Source organism: Syngnathus acus, chromosome 5 (genome assembly GCF_901709675.1).
Source record: "Syngnathus acus chromosome 5, fSynAcu1.2, whole genome shotgun sequence".
NCBI lineage: Eukaryota > Metazoa > Chordata > Actinopteri > Syngnathiformes > Syngnathidae > Syngnathus > Syngnathus acus.
This window is the reverse complement of record NC_051091.1, coordinates 1756203-1777468: the sequence shown is the minus strand read 5'-3', so window position 1 is coordinate 1777468 and position 21266 is coordinate 1756203. Positions and strand designations below refer to the sequence as shown.

Here is a 21266-nt window from a genome sequence, read left to right as displayed (position 1 = left end):
CAAGGGTGTCGCATGCTCATTCCGAAATGTCTGCAACCTCTCTCAAGCTCGCCATTTTGCACATTAATTGCCCAGCCTTGTCATTTATTTTTCAGCATAAATGAAGATATTAGTTGCCTGATATGGGTCAAGGCACATTTGGAGTATTTCAATATGTTGGATGTCACGTTGAGAAAATAAATTACAATTTATTTTGAGACTGAACGAATGACTTGTTGACTGCAATCTTTGGGTTAGCACAGACGAGCAGCAGCAGCCTCAGAAATTGGGAGGGAAATTAAAAAAGCAGCAACTTTGCCTCATGAGCTCATTACCAAGCATTCCGAGCTCGTCAGCAGACAAAGAAAGCCGACGTGGAGTCACGCAATGCATTAAATGAGGAGCTAATATTTTTAATTTGTACAAAGTCGCTGTAATTCCTGGCATCTCCAGTGAAAGCGAAAAGCCCTTTAGGCTGAGACGTTGCCAGCAGCTGCACGGGAGAACCCTGACTGGATGCTTCTTGTTTATTTATAGAATCAGCACTAGTAAATTACATTATGTGAACAAAAAATTTTGTTTTTGCAATGTATTTGTTTTTCAATTCAATGGACCTCGTACTGGTTTAAGTAAAATTTGTCATCCGTCACAGACGATAAGAAATATACTCCCTTTTCTAAAATTGACAGATTTAATTTCAACTGGGACTCTTTTTTTGGAAGAATTCGTCACTATTTGCCAAATTGGTGCTTCTTGCCAAGTGAGTTGAGTTCAATGCTACGCTATGTCAAAATAAAAAAAGAAACTCATTCAAATGACATCTCTGCCGCTGTTTCTATGAATATGACACCGAAATCATCACTTAAAATGAAAATGAGTCTTGCTTAGTCAAAAGACAGACAATTCCCAGGATGCATTGCAGGTTCCCACTGTTCTCACTGATTCCGTCTCATTTAGTGGAATTCGCTACACAAACGAAGGGTTATGTAACGGCGTTAACGAGCGCCGCGCGTCCGTCCATCTGCTTGGCCCCTTGTCGGCGGCCTGTAATCAGATTAGGCAGCCGCCGGGTGACCGTGCGTGCGGGCGTGCGTGCATGGGGGGGGATAGTGCATGACGTGACCATGGCGTTGTTGGTGTGTACTATTACATGATCACATGGTGCATACGTGTGAAGAAGTGGTGCGAAGTGGTGCATTAACAGGCCTACTGTTGACAATAACAGCCTGGGTTAGCGTCAGATGACACATCGCCTCTCGCAATTACAACCCCGAAAAGAAAAGATGGCTGAATGTGTCGTGTGGTGTGGAGTTTCTTTTTTCTCCCTGTGCTTCTTGAGGTCCTTCAGCTTCCTTCTTCCTAGGTTCTAACCACCAGAACTGGTTGATTGGTGTGAATGTGAGTGTAAATCCTTTTATGTCTATTTGTGCCATGAAATATTCTGGCAAAAAATAATGATTATCTTGATTAACCCTAACAATACAAAAAACTTTAATCATGAAAGACTTACCTATTATTTGAAACGTAAAGCATTCACGCAAAGAAGCCAGGCTAAAATTAGCTAGGTACTCTCCGAAAGAAGATTAATCACTTGAAAATACAATGCCTTGTCTTGACTTAAACATTTTAATTTATTCCACAACTAAGCGGGTATCTTAATTTACTTTTACATGAAATTAATTTCCCCACTGAAATGAATTGAGCAGCCATTATCTGGCTTCAATCCAAAATGCTCCACGATGCTTTGGAATTCATTTCATTTATTTTGCTCAACTTTGTGATTGTTCAATTACAGCTGTTGGAAAACTTAGCTTGGAGTCATTATTTCTCTCTGAGTCGGCACCGTGTGTGCGTGTGTGTGTGTGTGTGTTGATTGAGACAAAAGAGGAAACGTAGCAACATAACTGAATGCACATTGCGTATGCCAACAAACGCGCACGTAAATTGACAATTATTTTCTTCTTTTTCAATTTATCGAATGCTAAGTAACTGGCATGATATTTAGTGGCATTTGAGGACATTTCAGAAAAAGCGCACACAAAAAAAGAGAAGGCTTTTTGGGAGACTAGCTGGGGAAAAAGAAATTCATAAAGAGGTGAATTTGCCAATGGTGAACCCACAAACAGTCGGATGTTGACAGTTCATTTCAAGAGAACAAATTATTTCCATTATTCCCAATAGGGGGGAAATGCTTTTCTTCACGCTCATAGGTTACACTGCATTTTTCTGTCATCTTGGGCCAGCCAATCATTTTAGAATAACACAATTATCGACAAAAGAGTGTCCTCCCGATGACCAGCAGACACTCGTGGCCTCGGGCTCGGCACCAAGTCGCCACACTCTGATGTCTCATTGGTATTCCGCCGCACGCCCGCAGCAGGCGGCGAATGCGAAAGCTATTAAGATTCCGCCAAAGCCGTCCGTTCCCTCGTCGCCGAACGTGCGGCCAAGGAGAAAGGGGCTGTGGATTCTGGACCGAGAGCATGGCTATTTGGATGCCGATTGTTGTCTTATTAAAATTAGACATTGAGCGCTGAGGTCAAATGAATATGCATTGAAATGGAACATGGACAAAATCAGCTTCCAACAGATTTGAAGGCTCTTTTTTGTCGGAGCTCTTGAATGATTAATTGTAACCTGCGGAAGCTGATTGCTAAGCCCTTGTGGTAAAGTTCATATCCTCAGGTGCTTCCATTTTTGACAGATTTGCATTTAACATGAAGCTCCGACTTGCTGATCAGAGAAGCACCGATCGATTTTTAATTGCATCCCTCACCAGCTGACCGTGATCTCCGAGGTCAAACGGTGAATTAGCATATCATCAAGTGTCCCCGTTGTCGACAGCTTTGTTTCAAACTACACACCATCATCTGTTGTGAAAAAGTCCATTAAATTTTAATTTGCATTGGGTAAAAGCTTGTCAGCTCTCCAACAGATTTGCATCAAACTTGAAGACCTTGAAGACTGTTTTTGTCAGAACAAGGACACGAAGGATTTTTAATTGTGTCCAGCACAGGCTATCTCGAATTTCCGAGGTCAGAACTTCAATTAGTAGTATATGTATAGTCAAAGGTCAGCATTTGAAACAGCTTTCCTTCAAACTGGAGGCCTTGCGTTGATTTTGAAATGTCTCCAGCACAGGGTTCCGGATCAACGGCTTCACTATTCCGACGAGAGCTTGCCGCAGGTGTGTAAGCTGATGAAAATGGAGTAAAATCACAACTGGCCCCATCCTCGACCATCATCAGAAGCGCTGCGTGAGAGCTTTGAGATGAGCCACATCCAGCAGCAGCAGCAGCAGCAGCAGCAGCAGCAGCCCCTGCCCAGAATGCTAAGCCGCTTGCTAATCACCTTTGGAGAGAGAGGACAGTCTAATTCAGATGTCAAGGCCCATTACCTGTGAGCGCTTCAGAGGTGACCCAGGCAGCTATCTTGCAGCCATAAACACTATTTGGAGGATCATGCACATCTGGATGGCCGAGAGGCGCCCAGCCCAAATTTGGACTCATTACAGTGAGCCAAGGGGTTTTGGGTGCGGCCTTTAGCATGTATCAATCAACTCTGCATATAGATGACGTCCTTGACGATGGCACCCGTCAAAGCCATCTGCCTGGAATGTCAAACCCTTTTGGTGAGAAATAAATTTGACTTGACAATGCTCAAATGTTTCTTTATATTATTTTCACTTGTTTCTTTTGTCAAAATTTGGATTTTGTAATTGTCTGTCACAAGCTGGCTGTGCTCTCTGCGATCAAATTAGTATGCGAATAAACGGCTCGTTTTCAACAACCTTTGCTTCAAACCTGACACCATTGATTGTTGTTGGAACAAGAAGCCTTTTGACTTTTAATTGTATCCGGTACACAATGGCTATGATGTCGGCTCTCCAAAATCAGCATTCAACACATGTTTGACTGGTGTTGCAACAAGAAGCCTTTTTGAAAGTGACTTGTATCCGCCACACAAGTTGACCGTTAACTTTGAGATCTAAGACTATGAGCTCTGGGGGGAAATTAGTATTACCGTAATTTTCGGACTATAAGTCGCACCGGAGTATAAGTCGCACCAGCCATAAAATGCCCAAAAAAGTGAAAAAACCCCATATATATGTATATAAATCGCTCCTGAGTATAAGTCGCCCCCCCACCCAAACTATGAAAAAAAACCGCGACTTATAGTCCGAAAATTACGGTAGTTTATATCCATAAATCCATCCATCTATTATCTGCTCTGATTTATCCAGACACAAGCAAGTCAAATTTGCATTTAAAGGGCTCACCTAACTTGTTCTCATCAGAACCTGACTGATTTTGAACACCATCCAGTCCAGCATGCGTTTGGACAAAATTAGAAAGCAAGGTCGCGGACAAGTAAATATTTGTTTTGTGGCGGCATGACGGTGACCATACAGCAGACCCCCTTGCAAGCACTCAGAGAATTCTGTGTGCTGCCAGCAGTGCTCCATTGTAGGGAAGCACCTGCAGGGAGCGGCTCATTAACCCCGCCATTGGATCCTGATGCTTTAATTGGCTGGAAGGACTTGTTTAAGAACAAGCAGCCATCTTGAGCTTGTTGCCGTAATTGCTCTGCGAAGGGTCTGAGCATCGGACCGGGAAAATTTATATATTGTAGATGCACTTCCATAGCCCAAATCAATCTTTTAATGCTCGTACTTGTGATGTCAACATCAGCCATCGCGGATTATGGCTCAAGGTCAAAGCAAGGACCCTGCAATATGTTTTATTGTTTTTCAGGATACCATCAAGTGTAGATTTAACATCTCCATCACATTTTGTTGAAGATGAAATTGGAGTCACTTCCAAAACAGCATGGTGTTTGTATTATTAAATCAAACCCAGTAAGTAAGGTTGCATTTCTATAGGTTTATATAAATACCTAAATCAGCATGACAGACATCCCTCAAGCTATTTTTCTATCCCATTTTTGCAGCTGATTGGCACTTCCTGATACGAGAGCTGCATTAATGAGATTAACACACGCTCGCTATTGCCGTTTGATAAGTGAGGTTACACAGTCGTCTACCGACTGAGATGTCGGCATGCAATGCCGAGAGGGTGACATACTGTGAATCAATAGATCAACAAAATGCGGCTGCGTTAAAACACAATTGTGCAATTTGGCCTCCGAATTAACAACCGTGCCTATTCTTTCCCAGGCGCCATCCTTCAAATGAAAGGCTGCCATCATCGCCGCTGCGGCAGCGATCAACGCTTTAGCTCAATAAACATTAAAATGCTGCAATATGAGATGATTAAAACTCACAAAGAGAAAACAACAAAATTGAACCATCTGCTCGGTTGTTATTCACTGTGAAGGGAATATTTGCGCCTGATGTTTTAGGTTGCAAATTAATGACACTAATCATCATAAAGATTGGTTAACTCCCATCCTGTAGATGGCAGTAACTAGCAGTGCTGAGTGGTTAAAGAAGAAATTATTATTCTGGGTTAAAAAGAAGAAATTGGCAGTACAAGTCTTTCATCAACGTGCATTTCTAGAGGACAAGACGAGCCACTACTGTTTATCTATATACGTGTAGTAGATGCTAAAATACTTTTCCTCAACTTTTATCAAGTCGCCTCTTTCAAGTTCCCCTGTTTTGGTACCAAACATATACTTTTTACAAAATCCCCACACTTTTGCAACCTTGGTGGCAAGATGGCTGCACTGAGTAACTGGCACTCAGCCACTTTGTTTTTCAATTCGTGAATGTGGTTTGAGCCTCAGACGAACGCAACAATGGAAATAGACTCCAGCAGATCTTTAAATAGAGGCGTCACTGCCGACTCAATCAAAAGTTAGCAGAGAGAGACGGTGCCGCAGCCTCGGCGCCGACAACGTCTTCATCTCCGAGCGCAAACGCTGCCCCTGGAGAATTGAACATGCGACGGCAGCGTGAAGTTCCGCATGCAGCGTGCTTTCTTCTATAGCACACTCGGAACGCGGCGAAGAACATCGAGGAACATCTGGTGCACCCAGAGAGCCCGTCTGCTGTTGTCTGCTAGTCGCCGTCGAGTCATCACAACAGCTGATCCGGCGACTCCATCAGAGTGGAGAAAAGTTCACTGGCTGACTCAATTATGCATGGCGGGGTGTGAATTAAACATGAGCTTGCCGGCTTGCAAGAATGTATACACGGTGCGGACGCGCAAAGGCCAGGCCATCTGCACACCTGACGCCATCCGTCAAGACATACCAGAGGACAACACGTCTACATATGCTCATGTTCTCACACATAAGTGTGGACTGATGGAAGTGATGTTAACTCACTAAGGTCATCGGAAAATACTGCGTCTAGCTACAAGACGGACATCTGATGGAAAATAAGTGATGGAGTGCGATTCCACCGTCTAGCAAACGTTTGTGTGGCGTCAATTTTGGAAGCAGGTGACTGATTATTTGTTGCTGGGCTGTTTTCATATGCTTTTGAATGTGAGGAGGTTTATCTCTGAGCCAGAGAGGCTTTCCAAAAGCAGCCCTTTAGCTGTTATTTAATCGTGGCTGCAAAAAGGGATTTGTTGCTATTAGGTCACTTACAATTGGATATCTGGAATCGCTCAAATTCATTGAATTGAAATTCCCTACAGAAGAAAAGTTTTCACAAGAATACATATTGGTTGTCTTAATGTGGATCTACTGAATGTGGTGTTTTCTTCTGTGCTCTGTCTAATTATTTTTGCGTGCATTTCAACGTGAGGAAAGTTGGCTTTGAGCCTTCGACTCCTCCAGACATTTTGGAATCATGGGAGCAAATGGGAACATACATTTTAACGGTGGCACTGTGGGGAGACACATTCTATAGTAGTTTATCCATCCATCCATTTTCAGAATTGCTTATCCTCACAAGGGCCGTGGGCGTGCTGAAGTCTATCCCAGCTTACTTTGGGCAGTCGGCAGGGGACACCCTCAACTGGTTGCCGGCCAATCACAGGGCACACAGAGACAAAAAGCAGTCACACTCACATCTCCAGGCAATTCGGAGCACTTAATCGGCCTACCATGCATGTTCTTTTGGGGAGATGGGAGGAAACCCAAAGGCATGGGGAGAACACGCAAATTGCACAAAGGGAGGCCAGAGCTGGAATCGAATCCAGAACGACTGCTCTGTGAGGCGGACGAGCTAACCAGCAATCCACCCACCGTGCAGTCTTATAGAAATGTATGCCATGATAAATTAAACATTATAAGCATCAGTTGATTGGTGGAAAGATATTGAAATGATGCTTGCATGGATACAATAGGTTTGGCACTGACCTCAAGCGGAAGTGAATATGAATCGAAATTCTTTGCCCAAGAAATATTCCACTGTAGAAAGGCACATGTTCATTAGAAGTAATTAGCCATAATATTTATCAGCAGATTGCTGGAAAGATATTCAAACGAGGTTCCAGAAGTTGGCACATGAATAGGCTTCCTTCCTCTTAATTTTGCTACCTTGGGAGCTTGCTTTTTTTTTCCTGTGTTGAACACGGGGAATTCAGTTCTAATACTTAGCAGGCGGTGAGTCATTGAAGGCTAGTAAAATTAGGGCAGCAACAAAAGAATTGTGGTTGTTCATCAAAAATGACTGACACATCATTATCTTTCTCAAAAACTTCTATAGGATCTCATTAAATTGTGCAAGGGTACCTAACGCTATGATGCATCATCGCCAACAATTCTCTGCCTTTGTTGCTCCCCTTCATGCATTTTATTAATCATCCTTGGTTTAGCGGCCCAGTAAAGATGGCTGCTGGCAGCTCTGGAGAGCGCCAGCCACAAAATACACACGTCACGTGCATGCCCGTTACTCCGAAACGACACACACACATATATTGAGAGTGTGTAGCACGGATGTGCAGCTGATGTCTAGGGAGCTCGACCCAGGTCGGGTTCTTGTGGGACACAGCTGCTGGCTGCCTGGGGCGCATTGACGATGGTATCATTTGCTGTTTTCAGACACGTAAGCAGCAAACCGGCCCGTCTTTCTTTACTGTCCCATCGCCTGACTCCATTAGAGGCTGGCCATAGCGGCACCCCACCTTATTATGGGATGTCAGCGGTAGGCAGCATCATTCATGCTCGGGCCGGAAGTGCTGTGATGAGACAACAGGATTCAGCCATTCTCGCCACTCCACTGCATCCATGTGCACGGGCTGAATAATGGAGGATGTAATTAGGCCTTGTTTCTATGCGCAGGAGGGAGTGCACTTAGACTGGATGTCTCCAACCAGGCTGCCACACCATTATTGCCATTATCAGTGTTCGATCTCCCCGAGAAACTGATGGGAGCCAATGCGCCAATTAGAGCTGATACCGTGCAATACGGCTCGGGGGGGAGATGGAGATGTTCTGGCCAACAACACTGGCTGATATAATAAAAAAAGTTGCGGACAACAATTAAGAACGTTCGAGCAATTTCTAACAAATGTTAGTCCGTGGAACAAGAAAGATTTGAGGAGACTGAAGGCTGCTGCAATAAAACCAGTTGCTGCAGTCAAATGGAAACAGTGATGATTGAGGTACTGCAAAAAGCACGCCACACAAGACACAATGGAAGGGAATGGTAAGGAAAGCACATTTTCACCAATACACTGAGCTACTGCAGCCAAGTACAGACTGCGGAGTATAGCAACGTAAACGTAGTGCCCGACATGACTAATCGTGACTCAAAGATGCTAATGAAAACAAACAATGGAAAGGAAAACAATAGTCTACTATACTATTTTGGGCTCTTGGTCATGAGATTACATTTTAGTCATGAAGAAAGTGAGCAACACAAAGGCAACTTGCAAGTGGAGACAGTGGTGACTGTAAACTGCAAAAAAAAAAAAAAAAACACCATACTTAACGACTCATGAGAGAGTAGCATCTATGGAAAAGAGACCACATTTTACTCCAGAAGAGATCGTGGGCAGCAAAAAAACAATCGACCACTGCATTCAAATGGAGACAGTGGTGAGAGCTACAAAAGCCATGCTGGATTGAATGCATCAAAAAGTCTTGTATGGTTAAAGGAAATCTTCAATTTCACCTCATTTTAAATTCATTTCTTAGAGGCCTTTGGATTTAAATTAGAAAAAAAAGGTCATTGCAGATATGCGTTCCAATTTATTATGCAGAAATATGATGTGATTTGTTGCAACTATCTTCAGCTTCATCATTAAATGTATCTACAGTACATGCATGAAACACAATATGGATTTTTCTTGTTGCTTTTCGCAGCAGGGGCGGGACGGATAAATGGCGTTTGCACTCATTTTGCTGGGCAAAGATGATTTAAGGTCAAGACACCACCTTATTGCTGTGTTGAGTTAGTTGGGTTTAAAAAATAAAAAAGGGGGAAAAAAGCATAACATGCTTGGGAAAATAAGTTGATGTGACTCACCGGGTTTGACAGTCTTCAAGCGAACCGGCTCCCGAAAGTGTCGTATGACAGCCAGCGTGTCCCGGTTTGTAAGTCCACTGACGGGCGTCCCGTTCACCTCCAGCAGCACGTCGCCGTAGTAGGGCAGCTTCCCGACGTGACACACCAGCACGTCCAGCTTCATCTGACCCAGGTGCGGGAACTGGCCCACCTCAGCACCCCCCAGAACCTCCACCACGGAGCCGAAGTCGCCCAGGTTGCCCCAAGACACCGCGCACTCCACCACCTTACCGGACCAGTGTTTCTTCTTCTTCAAGGTTCTGGACATGTTGGAGTCCTTTGACTTGACAAGTCGAGAAAAGCCTGGCTTTGATCAGAATTAATCTTTTTCTTTAATGTCGCGGCCTAATAAACCCGAGCGAGTGAGTCTCCAGCTCGGTTCATCTTCCTGAGTGATTTCCACCCGTGGAAGGTGTGCAGGAGTGTCATCCACGCGGTCATTCCAATAAGCGCTCCCTGTGCGTAAAACGTGACGAAGCGCAGCAATCACAGCGTCGCTCTCTGCAAAATCAAATGGAATAAAAGATGCAAAATTCGGTCGTCAACGCGGCAGGTTTGGATGACACCGGAGCGACGAGCGTGGACGCAGACAGACAGACAAGCAGGCAGGCGGGCAGGCGGCTCCACACTGTATGCACGCACCGTGGAAGTCCAGCCCCCGGTAGTGAAGGCATCTGATTCCAAAGCAGGTTTGCGCACACCTGGCACCGCTCAGACTCGTTCCAGCCCCGGCTCCGTCCGGAACGGTACGCCCCCTTTTAGGCGCTGTGCGCACTGACGCTTTTTGGGCTTGCGTGGAAATAGGTGCTGGCGCCATCTTCCGGTGACATACAGCGTCGGTCCAAGTGTCCTCAAAGTCACCCTTCAAATTCCACCACTCCAACTCACCCTCTATTTTCTTTCACACGTATTGAATTAAAAGAAAATACAAACGCATCAATGGCATTTCAATGGGAAGATGATTTCATTTGCACGTGATGTTGGTGAGGATATTGTTGCATTATCTGGTTGTCTGCATTAAACAGCATTCAAGCCCACAATGAAATCAATCATGAATACTTATCAGTTATCTCTTAATTTGCATCTTTTTGTTTTATGCTGCGTGCATAATTGTTGAATTTAAGACAGAACCAGAACTGTATTTTTGCAAACACTGGAACCGCAGTTTGTTTGTGGTATGGTGTCCGTCTAATTTTGTCGGGATGTACTAAATTGTTTAGTGTGAAGTAAAAGAACACAGTAAATGTCATTCATTTTCACGGTTGTATGATAAATGATGATATATACGCTTGAATGGAGCAGCTTGGTGTCAGCACTCTGAGTCAGAGCACTGTCATATGTCAGGGATGTCATCCTAAATTCGTTAAAGGTGATGACATAACCTGGGGTCCTGGATGCACTCGATGAGATGTTTGTTATGTTGCGGGTCTAATTTATAATTGAACTAATGATGATCAATGAATCTCTCAATTCATTTTGTTTATTAATCTATAATTAGGTGCATGCACACACACACTTTTTCTAAAATGGTTTCTTTAGAATTAATAGTGAATAAATAAAAAAACGGTTACTGCATGTATTGTGTAGAACACAATTCGTTTTTATTGTCTATAATAATAGCTATGTAACAAAAATTCATTTTCTTTTCATATTTGATTAAACATGCTTTATACAATGTACATGGTCCAAAAATAGAATCGGAAATAAACTTAAAAGAAAAGCACAGAAGATTGACAGAGCTTTTTTTGTTTTTACTGGACTAGTAAACTTTGGTATTGAGGAAACAAAGTGGCACTCAGATTGCAATAATAATGTAATGTATGTCACATGGTCATGAAGCTCCTTCACGTTAAGTTGTGAAAGGATCCAAAGGGAAATCAGGAATGTGTAGATTCAGAATAATAATTAAAAAAAAAGTAAACATAATAATAGCAAAACAAACAAAAATGTAAATCTACATAAGGCCTCGGTTGTTTGACCGCTTACATAAACAAGTGACAGAGTTTGGGGCGGAGGGTCCTCAATGTACCACTGTAAGATTCGAGGGTCTCCATTTTAAACAACAGTACCATTTTGCGGCAAAACGAGGAATGTGTGCAATGTCGACAACAGAGGAGCAAAAAGGTGACATCATTTCAGTTCTGCCTGCTGCTTTAGACTAATTACAGATAAAGGGAGAGCGCAGTGGAGCCTCCTCAAAGTCAAAGTTAACAGCCATTAACTTCTTTTTATGCTTCACTAGCCTACTCATATGGGTGCCTATAATTTGATGATTTTGGAAAACGAGAAAAATTATTTTTAGCAAAGACTTTTGTTTTCTGATACCTTTGGCCTATTGAGCAAAATCACCCCTATGACTAGCCGCTTGAGAACTATTCAAAATGATATAGGCAAGCATTGCATATTGAAGTTCAGTTGGAGAATTTGATGCTAGACCACAACAAATATGATGACATTTCCACCAGAATGTCTTTTGAATATTTATGGGAGAAGAGTTTTGAACTTTTGGGGCTCCACTGGATTCCTCCCAAGAAACTTCCTGGGTAAAATGACAAGTACCAAACCAGTTTTAGATGCGAGACAAAGTGTCAAATATAATAGCAGATTACTAGCCTGTACATACAAGTATAAAAGAATACATTCTACACTTGTTTTGTTCACAGTGCCAATGTCTTTTCTCTGGGGGAGGACGGTGGGTTCAGTCATAATAAAAGATCACTGTTAAATTAAGTGCCTGTGAGCGGTGAAGGGAATACGGATCAGTGCGCGTGTTGTCTCCATGGAGGTGACACTAATATTAATAAAAAACATGATTGTCACATCAAATAAAAAAAAGGGGCCCCCGCTCGGTAAACTGCTTGAAGAGGAAGGCTGGCTGACGGCGGTAAGGCTGAGGTTATATTCATATGTAATACGCAGCACATAGTGGCGTCACTGTCCCCTCGCAGTCTTCGCTCAATATCTCACCGATGCTCCGTCACGCTCCGCGCGACAAAAGAAAAAAAATGTCCCTCCAAATTTTACATTCACGACGTCCTCAGGAGCGACGGCTGGAGGTCAACTTTTGTTCAGTCAGAGTAGAGCAATGCAAAAACACTCTAAGAGAATCTTTGGCAGAGTGTTGAAGGAGGTAGTGGGTGCAGAAAGGCATGTGGACGTGGGCACCAGCTTTAGGTGGGTGCTGGATGGTCCTGAGGGTTAGTCCTTTTGGGAGGGAGTCTGTCAGGGGGCGCGCTCGCCGCCACATCGCCCGGCGGTGGAAATGTCCGGCCCGCTTGGGGCTTGGAGTTTTGCCTTTCGCCCCACATCGAGTTGCTGAGGAAGTCTACAAATAATCCAGAGAAGATGCAAAGGCGGTGTTAAAAATGATCTGAATGTCAGACGACAGATCGGGGAAATGTATACAAATACTGGGGTCTCTGGAGTAATGGGAAATGACACAAGCAAGATCATCTTATCAGCCTATTTCCCAAAATGTGCCAGTAAGCGAGAAGCTTATTTACGGCCTGCAATTATAATTGCGTCGCCGAGCTAGGAACATAAAGTTGGAGTTTAGCATGCACTTCTTACCACTTGAAGTATGTGTGCCTGGCCTCTCCAAGTCATGTTTGGCCAAGAGGCGCTCCAGGGTGACGTCCTCTCGCCGGGCGTGCTCACTAAAGCTTTCCTTGAGGCCCGGTAGATCTTTGTCCAGTGCGTCGTCTTCGCTCAGGTAGGCGTAGGGGCAGTAGTCCCGCGTGCGAGAGTAGATGTTGGCGTTGTCGTAGCAGTCGGAGCAGAAAACCAAAGGAGCTGCTGCGCCTTATGATACAAGACACACAGTGTTTACATGCAGGGTTATGCTGCATCAGAGCTAAAAAAAAAAAACCAGGAGAGAACCTGCAAACATATTCTGACAGCTTTGTGCCTTTCATCACAACCTTTTCTGTTGCATATGAGATGCACACTATTTTGCTTTGGTGTGAAGTACAAAGTCATTCTCTGGTTTCATGCCTCAGCTTCCAACTTGCATTATTTAGTCGTGTTTGCTGGACTATAAAAAATTCAATTTGGTACTTTGCAATTTTATGGACTGATAAGATGCAGAAAGAAGCACTAGATGGAATGCAAATGACTTCTAAATACAAAGAAAAAGGCAGGCAGGCAGACATCCGTATGACAAACGGACCTGCGGGGGCTCCAGCTGGTCCGTCACGAGCCTCCCCGGCCTGGAAGCTGCTATGGCCTGTGAACAGAGAGCCCACCCGGCAGTGAAGCCGTCCGTTACTGTCAGTTTCCACCTCGCTGCCTGCGTCTCCGTAGCACACACCTGGGACACACACACAGGACAGTGAGCTGGCCCATTTTACATTTGACCACCTTTTGTGTAGTATCTGTGTTTGTGCGTATAGTTTTGAAAGGCAGAGCTTGGCCTAGTGAGTGAGGTGAGCAATTAGAAGTTGAGAGAGTAGGCTTACTGTCGGTGCCCTTGTGCACATGTCCATTGGAGAGAGGAGGCATGAGCTGCTGGTGGCTGCCGGCCTCAGAGTTGCTGTAGCCTTCCGGCGGTTCTGACAAAGTCCCCTGAGAAGAGAGGTAGCTGGGGATGTCCGGAGGTAAATTCATCTCATCTGTTGAAAGAAAACGTCAACATTTTATGTGAAATGATGCACAAGGTGTCCGGAATCAAACCATTTTTGGGTGCTACCATTCGCTAACCTGTGTTGCTGATGCTATAGTCTTCACTCTTCCTGCGCATGTGATAGATGACGATGACCCACACCAGTGAGGTCCCGACCACGCAGCAGACCACCACGATCACCACGATGCCCACGGTGGTCCAGCCGTCCTGGTCGAACCCAGCGCCGGTGTCGCAGTTGGGCGATGGCGAGACGCCCAGGTAGATGTGGCCGCGCTCGGTTCCCAGCGTGTTGGACATGAGGCAGGTGTACTTCCCGGCGTCACTGGGCCCTGCGTCGACTATGATCAGGAGCTGGTTGGCGGCGGCGAAGAAGTGGCGCTCCGTGAGCACCAGGGGACCGTCGTCTTTGGTCCAGTTCAGGCGTGGGGCGGGGCTGCCTCCAGCTATGCATTGAAGCACAGCCGTTTCACCTCTCGCCACTGTTCTGTCCTCCAGGGGCCGCAGAAACGAAGGGGTTTCTGCAATGGGAGAGGATATCATTGCTTAATGCGGTGACTCCCAAGCAACATTGTCAAAACGTCCACACGAGAGTAACACCACGCAAAACGACCGACCTGTTCGAGCCGTACAAGTCAAGCGGTAGTCTACGACTCACCCAGGACGGTGAGTGTGGCGTTGGCAGACAAGCTGCCCGCCGCGTTCTGCGCCGTGCAGCTGTACACCCCCATGTCCTCCGTCTTCACGTTGGCGATGAAGAAGATGTCGTCGTCCGGCATGACGTGCATCCTGCGCTCACGGGCGGCGGGGAAATCCGTGCCGCCGTCCTTCTGCCACGCGATTTGTGGCGAAGGGTGGCCCTCGGCGGCGCACTCCAGCCTGGCCATGGTCCCGGTGCGGATGGTCAGATCCATGGGGGTCTTGAGGAAGGACGGCAGCTCTGTGGAAAGACACATTCGAATCAAGTTGCATTGCCAAATCTAGGGCTGAAACACATCATCTATTCACCGTTGACAGTGAGCTTGGCCTTGTTGGAGTAGTTGGCACCAAAGTGGTTGGACACCACACACTGGTAGCGTCCCTCGTCGGTGAAGTTGACGTTGAGGAGGTGCAGCACGGTGGTGTAGATCAGCTCGCCGTCCTGGTACCGGCCGTAGTTTTGGACCTCGGCATCGTAAAGCACCTCGCCGTCCTTCCGCCACGCCGTGCTCATTGGCGAGTCGCTGCTGCTCAATGCTACGCAGCTCAGGGTCACGTTGATGCCACGCAGCGCCACCGACGTCTCGGGGTGAGTGGTGATCCGAGGCTTGGGGAAGTCGTCTATTGGGTTCAAAGAATCACATCATGATAATTATATCATTTGATCACAAAATCAAGGTGACACAGAATCACTGACCACAAACAAAGTCTTCGGGGGTGACTGAAAGGACATTGCGACCGAGCAAGCCGGCCGGGTGGGCGCAAACGGCGGAGACGGAATGAAGAAAGCGGCTGCTGGTGAGCCAGGGTCCCAGCCACTGCATGTGACAGTCGCACAGCAAGCTGCTTGTGTTGAGGATGCTTGACGGGAACACAAAACAAAAGATAATGAGGAAAAACAAACACATTAGCTGAGATTTTTTTTCTTCCCATTTTTACTTACAACACTTTGAGCTTTGTATGTAGCAGTGCCTCAGGATGTATTGACATGATGTCATTACTTCCGAGGTCCCTGGAAAAATAAGAAAATAAAAGAGTGTTACATGCAAGTCTACAATGTGCTCTGGGATTTAAAAAAAAAAGGTGTTCCAATAATTGACTCACAGGTGCTCCAACTCATCCAGACCCTCGAAGGCTTTCTTGGTTATTGACTTGATTTTGTTCTGCTGTAATATTCTAGAAGACAGAATGTTTGACGGTGAATTAGTCTGTCACACGCAGCTTTTGTTGACGCGACATGATGCAAAAAGCAGAAATCGACACCAACACAAATAGAAAAACAAGCATTTCTGCTTCCTCACAATGTGTTCAGCTTTTTCATTCCGTCAAACAAGCAGATGGAGTCCTCAATGGCCCAAGAAATTTCATTATTGTGGATGTCTCTGCCAAAACAAAGAGGCAGATTTTAGTTTAGGAACACACGCACACTATGCATGCACATGTAGTGAGTTGAACCGAATGTGGAAGACCTTCAGTCCTTGTTATATCAGGAAGGTGCTACGGCAAGAGACTGTTACATTCGATTGGATAGAAGATGGAATAAAAAAAATAAATCCCTCTACCTGTACTCACAATCAAAACACAAAGAAAGCCAATCAAAACACAACATCCAAAGAGTGAAATCATAATCTGAAAGATTGTCTTCTCCTACAGCCCAATCCATCAAACTTCCACAGTGAGCCATTGTTCCGATGAGTGGGGATGACTTGGCCCCCCGTTTGGCAAAAAAAAGTCAGTTCACGGGCCCACAGCCGTGCATGCCGGATGCCTTGCGGGACCGGGCTCCTTTTGTCCGCCCCTCCTCACGCTTGGCCACCTCTGAAAGAACTCCTGCACTCTCCCGATTCCCCTCTTCACATGAAAGCACCCACGCTGGTGTGTCAAGCTGCCGCAGCTAGCTGACCTCCTTCTCCATCCGCAAATAATGAGTTCACAAAATCCCCTCGCACATTGATGTACATTTCACGTCATTAGTTTGGGATGGTGCAGCTTGCAAACAAAACAAGGGTCAGGGTTTCTAAATTGCAGAGCGGATATAGCAACCAAATCTGATATTCTGAATGAGCAGAGAGGAGCAGCAGTTACACTACTTCACAAAGTGATGTGCAGTATCACAAGAGAGCTCACAATATTGCTGACAATCGCAATCTTGATCGAAAAAGCAAAAACCAAGGTTTTCTAGGAGCCATATAGTCACTCCTTACCAACAGGATGGAAGACTTGGTGGGTGGACAGTGCAATCGACAAGAAACATGGACGGGAAATAATTCTACAAAATGACATGATGGGTGCTCTTGAACTAAGGATGGAGTAACACTGCGTGGCTCAAGTGACATATTTGTTTAGTTTCAAGTGATGCAGTGCCGATATGTGGGCAGTATAAATGTGTGTGTGTGGTATCTGAGATCGGAATCCGACCTCTTCAAAATGTATCAATATCTCATCTGCCAGTGCAATTGCAGCATAAAGGCACGGATCAGTTAAACCTTGTCAACGCGAGCTTGATGCCATTGAACTGTACCAATGACGGACATAAATATACACGTCGGCATATTCCCAAACAGCACATTTAAAAATACTCGCCGTGAAGCAATTCTACACCAAATGCATAGACAATTAAATATGGTCTAAATGTACGGGTAGGTCCATAATCAAATCAGATAAATAAATCACAATTGGTGGTTAATTGACATGTAAATAGAGAAAAAACCCAAACCCTAAATCAGACCTGGCCACTTGGATCTAGAGCTGCAGTGTAATTCCAGCCTATACAGATGGCAATGAGGAAGTGAAACAAACACAAAATATATTTTGTGCAAGTACAGATATGAAATTGTGAATATTTCTCACTTCACTAAAGACACTACACACTAAGCAGTGAAGCAAACAAACCTGCCATGTTCCTTCAGAATGCACAGAGAGCAAAAATGAGTCAAAATATATTATTTCTAGAAATGATTTTTTTTTTTTTTTATGGGAGGGGGATGATTCGTTGTCACAAATCCATCAATGATGGCAGTGTGAAAAGTCCAACATGCGGTTGAGACTCTACGTATTGACCCTAAAAGGTCCCGCTTATTACTTACAATGTGCGCAGATTGGCCAGACTACTGAAGACCCGCTCTTCCACGTGGCTAATGGAGTTCTCGCCAAGGTTCAGGCTCTCCAGAAGACCTAAGCCCACAAAAGCGGTGTCCTCCAATCTGGTCAGGTGATTGAAGGAAAGGTCTCTGTATAAAACAAAAAGTACAAATATGTTTAGCGATGACATCAAGAAAATATGCCGTTGGATATTTTTCAAAAAGTGGTTATTCCAGAGGGAAAGAAAACACACTAACAGCTCCTCCAGCTTTTGGCAAAACTCCCAGGCGTCTGGTCGGATGATGCTCACGGCGTTCTGGCTCGCTCGCAGGATACGCAGCATCCGCAGGCCGTACAGCCAACCTTTGTTCACCTCTGTTAGGTTGTTGTGCTCGAGCTCTCTGAAACAGAAAATGCTGTTTATCGATCCCTGACGTATATTAGCCGTGAAGTTACGAGAAGGAACCGATTGGTGACTCACAGTTCCTCCATGCTGATGAGTCCAAAAAAGGCCCCGTCCATGAGCTTGGTGATGCCGTTCCGTTGCAACTTTAGTGACTGGAGCGCGTCCATCTCTTTGAATGTCAGGCTGTCCACAATTCGGATCCTGTTACGCTTCATTTCCCTGATGAGGAGCGAGAGAGATAAAGGGAATTTAGTATTTGACAATTCCGAGTGCAGATTCAATGCCTTGGCAAGAAAAACGAGAGAACGCATCCAAAGTGTTGTTTTGTAAAATAAAATGAAGCTATTGCGCCTCCATTTGGCAACATTGTTCTACTTTAGGATTATTTTATCACTCGTTTAAAATCAAAATCCCCATTTATTTTCCTCCCATTGATATTGGAAGTGTTCTAATCATTTGGTATCTCAATTAATTTCCCGTGCAAATTCAAGCAAATAAGTGGCATAAAGACCAGGTCGGCCAATTTTAGAGCTTGTTTGCTTTCCCCCCCCCTAGTGAGTCTTTGCTGTTTTAACATCCAAAGATACTTACAAAAACTGCAGACTGGGAAGTTTGAAGACTTTAGCCGGTAGCACAGTCAATCTGTTCCGGTTGAGTTTCAATACCAGCAAAGAGCTGGAGATGTTGTCGAAGCAACCCGGCTCCAGGACGCTGATCTTGTTATTGCTCAAATTTCTGCAAGATTAAAAGACAAATGAAACAAAGCTTTGGAAATGGTTTGCTTGTCTAACCAACAAACCCGGTTCAATTTTAGCTGGAGGAATCGTACAGATATTTTAACTGCATGGAGGGGAAGGTTCCCGCCCTAATCTCGGAGAGGGAGTTGGATGTCAGGTCCAGCGTCTCCAGTGACTCGTACGGCAGCAGCTGATGCATCAAGAGCTCAGAGATGCGGTTGTGCACTCTAAATCATGCAAGACACAAGCAGCACGTGCGAGTCAAGACGGAAAACTGACTGATTAGTTATTCATGGAGGCATAATCCAAGTATAAATGACTCAAATAATTGTCCACGGGTGCCTTTTGGCCTCAATATATTGGGAATTTAGTAGGCATGATTACAAAACGGTTGACTGTAGGATGAGGTGACTTACAGTGACAGTGATGTGATGTTGGCGGTGGCTTCTCCAAAGGGCAGGGCTGTTAGTTCATTGTGGTTCATTGAGCTGGAATGAAATTGAAAACATCGTGGTTATTTTGCCGTGACCTAGTTTACTCTGAATTAAGAACTACAAGTAAAACGTCTGCGCCACTGAGAGTGTATCAGCTCATAACCAAGCAGGTCAAGCTTTCACCCCGAAGGTGCTGCTTTATTCCTTTGAGTCGCAGGTTCGAATACCGCTCTGTACAGTACTTTTTGATTTTATTTTTCGCTATTTTCAATTTCATGCAGCCAGCTGCAAATCTGCAGACAGGAACCGAAGTGACTTGGACTGACATTGCTCCAATAGGCAGTGCTGGATTGAAGAGCCAGTAAATCTGGAAGCCAGTTGAACCGTAACACGGCACCCTACGCTAAAATAACTCATTTGTGGTCAACCTACTGCAATCACGGTAAAATACGTAGATTATAGAGCTTCGGACGTTGACGTCACACATCTCACAATGCAGTGTGCCAAATGTAAACAAAGTCATGTTGGCAGTACAGAAAATAATTGTAACTTTTTGAAATTACATGTAGCATGTACATATCGATTCTATAAGCTATCTATATAAGATTCTAAATCCGAGCGGTCTAGTGTCAATGTTGTGATGCCCCAGGAGCAACTTGAGCTCATCCATGCTAACTTGGCTAACTACTTACACTTGATTTATCCCCTCCAGTGGCTCCAAGGGAGCCGTCGAGAGCCGTCTCCTGTTGCAGTCCAAAAGTCGGAGCTGGTCCGGTCCCGTGGAGCACGAGCAAGGAGCCGGACACGTCTTCAGGCCCCAGGCAAACGCATTAAGAAGCACGAAGACGAAGACCGAGGGAAGGGGCCAGCCTTCCGCCATTTTAAATGTCTTCCCGCAGGAGTAGCTGTGGAGCTATGTAGCTAACTAGCCTTGGATGTTCTCACTTTCACTATTCAGCCGTCGCGCTGTTCCCGCAACTTGCGATCGGTCAAGCAGAAATACAATTCGAAGTAGCGACACTATTCCGGCTCCGTATGGAGCGACTAAGCAGAGTTACGGCCCAGTTGGAGTGCAGCATCTTGGCACAGATTTCTGCTTTGCTTCTTCTTCCCGTGCCTGGAATTCCTTCAGCTCCTACCTAGACAGACGACCCGCATACGCCGCTTTTTCCAGCGCCGAACTTAATGCCGCATGTTTGGGATCGATTAGGTTGAACCGAATTAGGAGTCCGAAAATATTCACCCGAGTTGGATTTTCAAATCATTTCACCATCTCTGCATGTCTTGCTAGAACAACAAACGCGCCCCGCTGTTGATGACATGCGATATTCTTGGTCCCGCCCCTTTTTACCAAGATGCCGACAATTCTACTGGCCCTGGCGTACGTTTGTCAAACCAGTACGTGAATGTGATTGGCTCCCACAACAAAACGACGGTGATTTGTAGCCGCACTTTATATACGACCACAAAAATGAGATTTAATCGTTCAGAATCAACATGAAATTTTGTTTGAGCACCGAGAAAGAATAGGAGTGGAGCATGGAAAAATGGCAGCACCACATTTGTATTTGCAAAGTGACTTGTTTGTGGCTTTTTGGGGGAACCGATCCTTTCTCATCTTTGTAAAACTCACCTATATGCTGTTTTTGCTCATCGTCCTAAGCAATAGAAGTATTACTTTGGCACCATTTTGTGACATTTTGCTGTCACAATAACACACAGAAGTAAAATGACATATTTCATTTACATAAAAGAAGTGCTTTGCTGCCACCCTCAGGCATCTATGGGACACATCATGTCATCAACCAGTGATCACTGGTCACTTGGGCTTCTGTACTTTTTATAGCGGATTAGACTATCACTGGACTACTTGATCAACATCTTT

At 44.9% G+C, this 21266-nt stretch overlaps 2 protein-coding genes across 6 annotated transcripts in view; both read right to left on the bottom strand.

Annotated features, from left to right (window-relative positions):
* LOC119122681 (membrane-associated guanylate kinase, WW and PDZ domain-containing protein 3) overlaps nucleotides 1–10152 on the bottom strand; it is a 72177-nt gene extending 62025 nt beyond the window's left edge. For 4 of the 5 annotated variants that reach the window (XM_037251146.1, XM_037251147.1, XM_037251149.1 and 1 more), the window contains exon 1: nucleotides 9368–10042. In XM_037251146.1, the coding sequence (XP_037107041.1) occupies nucleotides 9368–9674 (307 nt within the window). In that variant the 5' untranslated portion in view covers nucleotides 9675–10042. The other variant, XM_037251145.1, reaches the window with a different exon arrangement.
* An 833-nt stretch (nucleotides 10153–10985) lies between these two features.
* lrig2 (leucine-rich repeats and immunoglobulin-like domains 2) lies at nucleotides 10986–20725 on the bottom strand. Its single transcript, XM_037252013.1, has 18 exons — nucleotides 20074–20725; nucleotides 19364–19435; nucleotides 19040–19174; nucleotides 18802–18945; nucleotides 18286–18429; nucleotides 18062–18205; nucleotides 17810–17953; nucleotides 16025–16105; nucleotides 15828–15899; nucleotides 15667–15735; nucleotides 15421–15584; nucleotides 15033–15344; nucleotides 14683–14964; nucleotides 14105–14545; nucleotides 13864–14016; nucleotides 13575–13715; nucleotides 12977–13207; nucleotides 10986–12731 (listed from the first exon to the last, which is right to left on the bottom strand). Exons 1-18 carry the CDS (start codon nucleotides 20259–20261, stop codon nucleotides 12577–12579), a joined length of 3072 nt encoding a protein of 1023 aa, XP_037107908.1. The 5' UTR covers nucleotides 20262–20725; the 3' UTR covers nucleotides 10986–12576.
* Between the last annotated feature and the right edge of the window lie 541 nt (nucleotides 20726–21266).